Here is a 10,411-nt window from a genome sequence, read left to right as displayed (position 1 = left end):
GGCGGCTGGATTGAGACGTGAGTAACCAGGTGGGTTTCGAGTGGGTTTATCGGGTCGAAAACGAGAGCTGGATATGTTTTTTTATTTAAAAATTTTAATCTAAATCAATGAAATTAGAAGGCTAAAATCGTCTCACCATCTCTTATTAAAAAAAGTGAGGGTATGAAGAATAGAGAGGGAGATAAGAGATTTGTCAAATTTTTTTAGGGAGTTTTGAGACGTTTACTCGAGCGATGGCCATTTTATATCCATACAATTTCCAAAGTGCCAATTTCTATCTGTACAAACTTACAGTGCTAATTTATACATGTCCTCAAATCAAATTCAAATTTCATACCCAAATAATTAAAATGGTGCGGATTTCAAAATTTAAAATTAACAGATGCTGACTCATATGCTACATAGGTAATGAGGTGGCAGCGACTCTAATAAAACGGTGTCGTTAAAAATTGTCACAACGGGGACTCGAACCAAATACCTAAGCAATTTACTACATATGCAATACCAACTGATCTGAAATCGTATTTGGCTATTTGCTACCAATTGAAACGTTTTTATTTATAAACTCTAAATATTTGGTTTTTCTCAATTTATTCTCTTCATCTTCTCCAATCAGGTTTGTTTAGATTAGGGTTTCTAAATCTCTACAATCGTTTTTGTTTTGATTTCAGTAAAATCCATTGAAGATTTATGTTAGTTTTTCGTTTCTTTTTTGAATTATTGGAATTGAGCTTCTTCTAGTCTTGAGATCTGAGAATCTTTTATTCCTTACCTTGAACAACTTCATGAAGAATGTGATGATCTGAGATTCTCTGAGCCCCAAAATCCTCGACAAACGTCCATAAATATGCACTTGGCATCGATAAGAATCAATGGGCAAAAGATTGATTTACAGAACAGATCGAGAAAATCTTAACATCATGAGTCAAGGTGAGATGACAAGCTCCATATATTTTTAGGTTTATAAACATAAACGTTTATACATGTTTCTAATATGATTGTGGATCAAGTGAAAATGACATATGTAAGAAAGGTAAACGTCGTTAGTTTGAATCTTGGATGATGCAAACTATTTTTTTTAAATTTAAAATCAAAACGACACCGTTTTAGTGAAGTCGCTGCCACCTCATTAACTATGTGGCATATGAGTCAACATATGTTAACTTAGATTTTGAAATCCGCACTATTTTAATTATTTGGGTATGAAATTTGAATTTTATTTGAGTACATGTATAAATTAGCACCCTAAGTTTGTACAGGTAGAAATTGGCACTTTGGAAATTATACGGGTATAAAATGGCCATTTTCCCCTTTAAGACTCTAATTGGAACCACCCAAACGCCTCATTCGCAAACAAGCCCCTACAATGATCACCAATCAACAAGTCTTTTGGAGAAGGCTATTGGATATCAAGATTGGTGATCATTGTAGGGGCTTGTTTGCGAATGAGGCGTTTGGGTGGTTCCAATTAGGTATGAGTCATTCTTAGTGAATGAATCACTAGTAACATTTGTATTGTACAAATCGAATTTCTGACATTTTGTTTATCATGTAGAGAATTCCTTTTCTTTCATTTGTGTTACACATAATACAAAACCCCTTAAAGCCAACAAACTGCAGGGAAAAAGAGCTGCCACAGAATCTCAACTACAACCATGAAAAATGCAATGATAACTTTCGATGGAGTTCCAATTTCAGAAAGATTTGGAAAAGTGTATCTGAGTTTGAAACCAGACAAGTCTTGAGTCCACTAGATGATCAATCTTGGTTTAGAGCTGCTTTCTGAAGAACAATACACCAATTGGACTTATCGTAAAATCTATCAACTATCATTGCATTGCCTACTCGAGATGCCAACCTGTGAAAAGATTATTACCACATGTTAACAAACAAGACTAACGATAATCGATAGAGAGCAAGTGACACACCTTTCAAGTTCGCCTTCACTGAAGACGTGGTAGTATCTGTTGTACACAACAGCTCCTTTTCTGTCGTCTTTCTTTGCAAGCCCAGTTGCAAGTGCAGATGCAGATGCACCACTCACTTCAGCACGGTGGTAGGGTAGATGCCATGGAACAAAGTACTCTTGTTGGCTCTTCTTCAGAGCCTCCAATGACTCTTCCTTTTGCTCTACTATGCTGGCTTTGGTTTCTTTTAGCTCTCTCGTGCTCTCCTCGCTCTCTGGAATGCTCTCAAGACCGATGAACGGGGAGTTGTCAGCCTTTTGCTCCTTGGTACTCACCTCAGTCTCTGGAATGCTCTCAAGACTAAAGAAGGGGTTGTTCCTCACACGAGGGCTATTCATTGGACTACCTGGGCCGACCCATTCCTCAACATACTTAGCAGACAAGGGTGTCCATTTGGTGAGCAACGACGTGTCCTCCTGTTCTGCAGCCCAAACCGTAATGAGAACGAATCCACCTGGCTTAACCACCCGAACCAGTTCTTCAATCGCTTTCTTCCTCCTACTCTCTGTACTTAAGTGATGCAAAACCGCTATAGAGATGGCAGCATCACCAAAGTCCTCTCTATAAGGAAGATTAACAGCATCTGCAACCAGAACCTCTTGCCCTTTATCCGAACAGATTTTAATCAACGGATGACTTATGTCACATCCTATGAAGAAACAGCTGGGGTTCAACCCCAAATACTTGCCGTTCCCGCAACCCGCATCAAGAATCACAGATCCACAAGGCAGAGATTCAAGAAAGGCAGCAACTTTAGGCCACTTGGCAAACCTCGTAGAGCTGAAATGTGGAGCAATCGCGTCGTAAACCCGATGAACGTACTTTTTCTCAATCTCAGGCGTGGATTTAACACTCAAGGACGACGAAGAAATCTCCTTTTCTCTAATGGAAACTGATTCAATAATCTGAGCTGCTGCTTCTTCTTCTTCATCAGATGATGTTATCAGCTCCCTTGAATCAGATTTGACTTTGATATCTCGCATTTTACTTGTACTAACCGAATAAAAACCAAAGCTTTGAAGAATAATACGACCTCCAGTAGTAGTAGTAGTAGAAGAAGAAGAAGAAGTTCTAATACTTCTTAAAACATCCAAAATCATGAGCTAAACCACCACCACCATGAATCTGCAGAAACAAAGTACAGCCCAGGTAACCAAACTTCATTATTAACTCAATTCATCTATCAAAACCTAAAACATTCTAAACAGCAAAGTCCACAGATTCAAGATCCCAGTATCATTGGAAGCTGGAAAACGAATAAAAATTGAAACTTTACATAAGAAAGTAAGATTAGAATTGAGGAAAAAAGCTTACAAAGTCAAGAAGAAACGTCGTAGGACTCGAGCAGAGACAATATGGATTTGCAAGTGTCGGTTCGTGTGATCTGAAACGGAAGGTGGAGTTTAGGGTTTTGGGAAGAGGAATTGACTGATATTATAGATTCCGTACTCCATATTTAAATTTGTTTATGATATTGAACCCATTATTTACTCTTTTATCAATAAAACCCCCGCCCCCTTCTTTAGTCAATGTTTTCATCTTGATTGCACTTTCACAATTTATTTATATTGCCAAGTGCTTTTGGCATGAAAGTATTGTATTGTCACATATCTTTGAGAAGAACTGATAGACTCAGTGGCATTCATGAAAAGGTAGTACTAGAGCTCGATGGTGGGAGAAGGCGAATCAAGATGAGAGTTGGTTAAATTTGGATGAAGCCTCTCTTGTGAAGAAAGCCTCCTTCTACCTTCTCCTAAACTTACAATTGTTTATTCTATTTTTGACTAAACCACCAAGATATATTTTGCAAGTCATCTTAGGGAGTTTATAAAATACTTATATATATTTTCTCCCTTGAGTGTTGAATAAACTATTGCGCAGCTAAATTATGTAGGCTAACAAATGTGAGGAAGAAGATCGTTTAAAATCTAGTTTCAATCAAATAACTTGTGTCACCGTAGGACACGAGCAACTCCAAAAACACCATCTTTAATGGAACCGAAGCTAAACCTATTTATATAGATATCATCATCCCAACACTTTTCGAATCGCATCCACCAGTTGTTCCCTTCTTGAAAGCTCCACCTGCATCACACATATTCACTCTCACTCAAAAAAATAAATAACTCATACAAGAAGCAAAAACCTCAGTGTTTCATTTCATACCTTGTTTAGAAGATTAGCAAGTCCCTGAGGTAAAGCCTGCAAATCCAACGAATTCCCAATCTCTGCAAGTTGATTCAGCAGTTTCTGCGCTCTCAACTCACACAGCTTATGCTCGTAGTTACTAGCATTGTCCTTCCATGTAAAGAACAGTTGGTCGTCTGTCCAAGCTTCGTCTTTCCCCTTTGCAATCTCGGATTTGCAGAACCATTCCTGAATTAAACCCATTGCAGATTTATATGATAACTTGTCTCCAGACGCTTTTCTTATCTTCTTCACAAGAGAGCTCTCTGCAATTCTCCGATATAGCTTTTTATAGAAGAAGCTTCGCGAGCCGCTCCATTCTACAACACTTTTGATCACTCCTTTTGCAGCCATTCTCATGGAAGTGTCATGAAGTTGCGCAAATTTGGTGGCGATTTGGATATAAACAGGTAAAAGCTGCTTCTCTCGGGTTTTAATCTGTTGCTGGAGAAGCTTGATGTTTGCATACGCCGCCTCGTTTTGCTTGGCATCTTGGATCTTTGCTTTCAGATTGATTAGCTTCTGGTCCAACCTTCCCATGCACTCTAACAGCTCTTTTCTTCTAAATTTTATCTCTATCATTCCTTGAGGCTCAAGCACATTTCCACGAGCGGTTTCATCAGCATACATTTCAACATAATCTGAATTTATCTGGCTATCAACAACCACCCACGCTCCACCTCGCAGTTCTCCCATCATTGGGATGTACACGAACACTGGCTGTCCATATGTTCTCAGATTTTCTACTATATTTGAACCAGCCTGAAGTATTCCTTCAAAAAGATCTCTCTGCCCACCAGAAAAACCTCTCCAGTTTGCTAGGATAAACAATGGAAGCTGTTCCCGGTTGAAATCCATGAGCGCTTGAGATGTCTTGGCTGCTGAATCAGGAAACCAGACTTGCCCTGCTTGTGGAACCACTCTCTCATGAGACTCTAGCTGCCCTGGATCTGCCGGGATTATCTGCATTACAGTTTGTGTCTCGACGGCAACCACTCCCACGGGTATACCCCCCAGCTTTGCTCTCCCAGTCACTACTGTCCTTGCCCAGCCTTCAAGAGTCTCAACAAAGCTATTTTTATCAAAGATGCCACCAAGCCATTTACCACTACTGTCGTTGATCCCAGCTATAGCGGCTCGTGGGTCACAAGAATTCTCTGGGACGTACTCCACACTTCTCTCTGGTGAATCTACAGGGGCAAGAACAGGAAGAGGACCACCCACGTAAGCAGGAATGTAGCTCAGCCAGTTGAGAATTGCTGATACGCCTTCAAGATCATCTGAGACTGTAAGATGAACAACACCATTAGTGCCCATGATTTTAGGGCCACCAAGTTGCATGTGAGAGCTATAGACTTCACGCCCAAGCAGCTTGTTGAGCGTAGAAAAGCCGGTCAAGATGATCGGCTGGTCTACTCTCTGTATGCATCTCATGCCCAGGCGGGCAAGATAAGCACCGATTCCTACCGATCTTCCACTAACAAAGGTCAAAGTAAAAGTTTCATTGTACGCCCTTGAGTAAGCACCCGCTATTGCCCCACTGCCTGTTAGATTTTCAACTCCGATACCATCTTCTTTACCAACAATCGTATCAATCACCCACCTTGTTTCGCCACTAGGGAGCTTCATTTCGTGCGCAATGACAGATGATCCAATCCTTGAATGGTCTTCAGAGCTCAGGTATATATACTGAAAACCATTCTCGGGGGAAACTTCATCCGACCACCCAACTTTGAAGCAGGCTTTAACTTCTTCAGCTACACCGAGTCGGGCGCCAGAATTTGCTGCCAAGTAAATCAATGGAAGCTTCTGGGAACAAGCCAGTTCAGTCACAGCAAGGAAAAATGCATCCTCTCTAGGACCAAAAGAACCAGCTTTGAATGTGACATCATTGGCTACTACGACAAGTTTCCGTCCCATAGGAAATTCAGGAGTAGATATCTCTAAGCTCCAGGCCACCATTCCAAAGTCGTTAAGACCCGCTGGTCTTTCAACCGGAATAAGACATGTATCCGAAGAACCTTCTGGATTGGAGAATACAAGCTCTTTGACGTTGATGAGAGTATTCTTGCATGGTTTCCTGACTCCCGGGTGTTGTGATGCCCACAACATCTCCAATGCTGTCTCAAATGACTAAAGATACAAAAAAAAATTACGTAAGGTGGGTAGAAAACAGCAAAGAGTAAATCTATGTGAGAATCTTCCGAGTTCGGTTACTAACCAAGGGGAAGTCATAGCAATACGTAGTGTTACTCCTCCTTGCGGCTAGACGTTTCCTGTCCAGATGATTCAGTGGTTTATATTGACCGTTGATTGGGGTTTCATGCAAAGGTCCCTTCTTACTTATTGAGTGGTAGATTAAACTGTTACTCCCAGTAGCTTGCACTTCTCGGTATATCTGAAACGTTAAATCACAGATTGTCAAGTTCTGGATATGTGTACTCTCTGTAAGGTTTGCACAGCAAAAAATTTATAAGCTGAAATTACATTGATAGTGCATGTACGGCCTGTCACATTTGCAACCACGACCCTCCAAGCGCCATTTGCTAGTCCCGAGGACCCCAGCCACAGTCGCACTTCCCACTCGCAAACACCCAACCTGTGCATTTTTACTCCAACAGACCTATGTATCTCTCGTGTTGCTTCTTCTAAGATCATCTCAACTCTAGTTTCTTCATCTTCCGCATTCACTTCAATTCTCCTGTGACAAAAAATTGATAATCGTTAAAGTTCTGACATATCATAAACTTTAACTTCTAAGAGACACAGCCATGTCAACCTGGGGTAAGGCACAAGATCATCTATCTGCTGCTCACTTAGTATGCATAAGAACATATGTGCATGGTCTGGTTTCATGGCACTGACAGCATTATGTGCATTCAGTTCCAGTTCCTCCATGGCATTCATCAAAGACCTCAGAATGCATTTCGACGTAAACGCCATGGAGAGCAGTGTTTGGCTAAGTTGGTAGTCCTGCCCTTGCTGTGAGATAAACCCATCATTCATTGTAGCTTCTCGAACCAGAGACCTAAGGAACATCCTTTTGATTGGCACTGGCTTGTCTGTAACAGTATACATATGCCACTGACGGTCTCTTGAAGGTGTATACTGTAAATTTGAGTACCCTTTTAGCTTATCCTGCATTAGAAAAACAATAAACAATCATTTAAATAAATGCAAGATGCTATAAATGTACATTTCATCATCATGGACATACCAACTCAAGGTATATGGATAGAGGAGGTTCAAGATGTCGCAGCAACGGCTCTTCTACATAATACTGTTTATCCATGGACCAATGGAAAGAATGTCTCATGGGTGGTCGTCCTTCATCTCGCTGAATTATACAGCTGATTGCATCAACACCAGCAGAACAGAGGCTCAAACTCACTTCCTCGTCATTAAGAATTTTGGCCAACTTGTTTACTCTTTCCTGAGCTTGGTCCTCGTCCCCACTGAGACAAAACAAACCAAAAATGAAACCTTATTAGGTAGACATTACGGCACCTAAGCTGGTTTAAACAACCATGCTGTGGCGACTTTCAATACCTGTCCTGAAGCAGACTCATCTGATTGTTGATGCCCACAATAGCAATGTGCATCATATTGCCAGATAAAGAAGCTCCGGCAGTTTCATAGTCGTTGTGGTTTATTTCTCTCAATGCTGCACTTATTATACTTGGCAGAAACTGTAGCGATTTGATTATAACCATAGCCCCCCATTTTTTCTTGCGACGTTTCTCAAGAAACACTTCTTCAGATGTCTTGTCTAAGCCAATGTTTTTTATATCCATATGCTCCTCCTCTAGGAACTCCCAGGAAGCAATAAGACCAGAACGGTGCCACTGCATCCTCACGCTTTCTTTAATGACATAGGGCTGATGAAAAAAGTCGAGTTAAAATGACGTCAAGATTGTCTATCTCTAATAAAATTGCAGTCTAAAAGGAATTTTGAATAATAATGGTGCGAAAGAATGAACTATAACCTGGTATAATCTGCGAATATAAGTCTCAACAACCCGTCTTTGGAGTGTGTGATTGCTGTGGTCAAATAGTCCCACGAGAGCATCTTCAACAGCTAAAGATGCGCTCACAAGATCCTCCATCCTTTCACTAATGACACTTTTTCTCTTGGGGGTATCCATATTTTCTCCATCCTCCATAAACATTTCTAACTCTGACAGGCTTCTAGCAATGTTTGAACGAAGTTCACTAAGTTTTGTCTGTTCAAGCAATTGACTCGCCTTGAGTGCCAACTACACACACAAACTGATCATCAGCTGGAAAATATCAACAACAATAGCATAAAACATAAAGGAAACCACATGTACCTCAGAGTAATTAGTATGGTTAAGTGTTGAGAATCGGAGAAGTTTATCTCTGTATGCTGTAGGATTAGGGAAAACAAGCTGCTCCATGAGTTGAAGAACAAGTTTGTTTTTGCTTTTTATTCCCTGACAAAAGAAAATGAGTATGCCAGTTTAATAACATATAGTAATGCGACAAGAGAAACCTGGTGTGTGAAAGAATAAGTACCAACCTGGTGTGAAAGTACGATATCGACAATCTTTGATAGATCTTTCTTGTTTAGTTGACGCATGCTTTCTATAACATCAGCCTTTTTAAGAAAATAAAATGCTTATCAAGACTCCTCACACATAACTGATAACCACGAAGCCGTTTGACAACAATTGAACCATATATTACCAGCATGTTTTCGTTGAATAATTCTTCAACTGATAGATATTCTTCAAAGAGAGAATGAACAATCACACGGGCATGACTTTCTCTACCACCTTCATAAGACTTCACCAGGCTCATCAATGGTTCAATGAGCCGTTCAAGGGAACCTCTCTCTTTCTCATCACAAGATAATAAATGAGCCTGTTGCAAAAAGTGGACCGAAAAGAAAACATTTCAGAGAATAAATTACAGAACAGTAGGTCACAAATGTTAGAAACAGAACAGTAGGTACCCACCTCAAGAGTGCCTTTTAAGATTTTCGCAGGGAAATCTCTGGTCAGGGGGTTTTTGGAGACAATCTCAAATTCCTTGTACTTTGATTCCAGCTGATAAAGAATTATATAAGAAAAGCAGTAAGAGACTTGAAACTCAAAACAAGATCACAGGAAACTAAAACGAATTATGAATAGTTTACACAATTGTATACCATGTTCCTGAGATCTTTAGGTAGTCGTGTTTCTAGAACAGCAAAGCACTCTTGCCACTGAAGAAACGACAGTTCAGGGCTGTCAAGGCAATTAAGTAAGTCTTGAACAACCTGAAAAAGATATGAGCAATCTCAGAGTCAAATGATCTAATAGGAAAGTTGGATTCAAATAGGAAAAACAAATAGCATTTACCTCATCTACTTTATGGCCATATCCAGCAAGAATCATGCGAGCAGCATGTAAAGTTGCACCACATCTCTGATGAACTTTGCCAGAAACTGCGGTTGGAAACCCTAATTTTGGGAAACTTCCATGGAAGGGTTCAGCCTTTCTTACAGAAGAAGGATCATCAAGATCAAGTGTGGCTATAAGTTCACCAGGCTGTGAAGAAAATAATGGATGGGTTAATCAATGTCGACAAAACTGTAGGAAAACAATACAGTATTTGTTTAGCAATGGATAGTTTTTTCACCTGCATGGCTTGTCCTTCAGACATTTTGAAATGGATAACTCCTGAAGCAGGTGAAAGAAGTGGCATGCACATCTTCATGACCTCAACTTCGGCATAAGGCGTATCAGCGTCAATATTGCTGTCGTCTGAAACCAAATACCTCAGCAACTTGCACGGTGTTTCAGCCATCAACTTCGAAGGATCGTGATCATTCTGAATAAGCCAAAATTGACAGACAACTTTAAGTTAAAAATGACTTCAGACAAACGTGAAGTATACATAGTAAAACAAAAAAAAAAAACAAATTTAGTGCAAACCTGTAGTAAACAAGTTCTTCCGTCAATGAGAAGACGAGTTCCTGCAGCTTCTTCCTCTGCATATATCACATGGCTTTTACCATCCAACTGTAATGACAGTGAAAACCAGAAAAGGAAGTGAGATTCTCAAAAGGCAGGTTACTATGTGTGAAATATGTATGTCACTGTCTTGTAGTATAGAACAAAGGCAGAAAACTTGCCTGCATCAACAGACCTCCATCACGTAGAGTGTGTATTTCTGATACAACTTCTGAGTTATTCATTCTTAGCCTGTAGGATCCTGATCCACCCCTAACTACATCAATCTACAAACAGTTA

General features: G+C 40.1%; 2 protein-coding genes across 2 annotated transcripts in view; both read right to left on the bottom strand.

Moving 5' to 3' along the window:
- Positions 1,553–3,406, bottom strand: LOC104787286 (alkylated DNA repair protein alkB homolog 8-like). The gene is made up of 3 exons (XM_010512826.2): positions 3,282–3,406; positions 1,929–3,092; positions 1,553–1,858 (listed from the first exon to the last, which is right to left on the bottom strand). The coding sequence occupies exons 2-3, from the start codon at positions 3,065–3,067 to the stop codon at positions 1,759–1,761; spliced, it is 1,239 nt and encodes a 412-aa protein (XP_010511128.1). The 5' UTR covers positions 3,068–3,092; positions 3,282–3,406; the 3' UTR covers positions 1,553–1,758.
- The window catches only part of LOC104789441 (acetyl-CoA carboxylase 1-like), a 14,256-nt gene continuing 7,643 nt past the window's right edge, over positions 3,799–10,411 (bottom strand). The window contains exons 8-24 of the mRNA XM_010515137.2: positions 10,294–10,398; positions 10,094–10,180; positions 9,798–9,989; positions 9,518–9,706; positions 9,325–9,435; positions 9,134–9,223; positions 8,862–9,038; positions 8,695–8,772; positions 8,486–8,608; positions 8,141–8,410; positions 7,704–8,032; positions 7,372–7,609; positions 6,934–7,292; positions 6,642–6,855; positions 6,376–6,552; positions 4,134–6,287; positions 3,799–4,052 (exon numbers count right to left, since the gene is read on the bottom strand). Of these exons, the coding sequence (XP_010513439.2) occupies positions 3,996–4,052; positions 4,134–6,287; positions 6,376–6,552; positions 6,642–6,855; positions 6,934–7,292; positions 7,372–7,609; positions 7,704–8,032; positions 8,141–8,410; positions 8,486–8,608; positions 8,695–8,772; positions 8,862–9,038; positions 9,134–9,223; positions 9,325–9,435; positions 9,518–9,706; positions 9,798–9,989; positions 10,094–10,180; positions 10,294–10,398 (4,950 nt within the window). The 3' untranslated portion in view covers positions 3,799–3,995. The remainder of the gene's footprint in view (positions 4,053–4,133; positions 6,288–6,375; positions 6,553–6,641; positions 6,856–6,933; positions 7,293–7,371; positions 7,610–7,703; positions 8,033–8,140; positions 8,411–8,485; positions 8,609–8,694; positions 8,773–8,861; positions 9,039–9,133; positions 9,224–9,324; positions 9,436–9,517; positions 9,707–9,797; positions 9,990–10,093; positions 10,181–10,293; positions 10,399–10,411) is intronic.

This window comes from Camelina sativa, chromosome 5, assembly GCF_000633955.1.
Source record: "Camelina sativa cultivar DH55 chromosome 5, Cs, whole genome shotgun sequence".
In the NCBI taxonomy this organism is placed as follows: Eukaryota; Viridiplantae; Streptophyta; class Magnoliopsida; order Brassicales; family Brassicaceae; genus Camelina; species Camelina sativa.
This window is presented reverse-complemented; position numbering and strand designations above follow the sequence as displayed.

Coding starts and splice junctions, on each gene's coding strand:
- LOC104787286 (XM_010512826.2), bottom strand. CDS start 3,067: ATGATTTTGGATGTTTTAAGAAGTATTAGAACTTCTTCTTCTTCTTCT. Junction 1,859..1,928: donor AGTGAAGGCGAACTTGAAAG/GTGTGTCACTTG, acceptor ATCTTTTCACAG/GTTGGCATCTCGAGTAGGCA.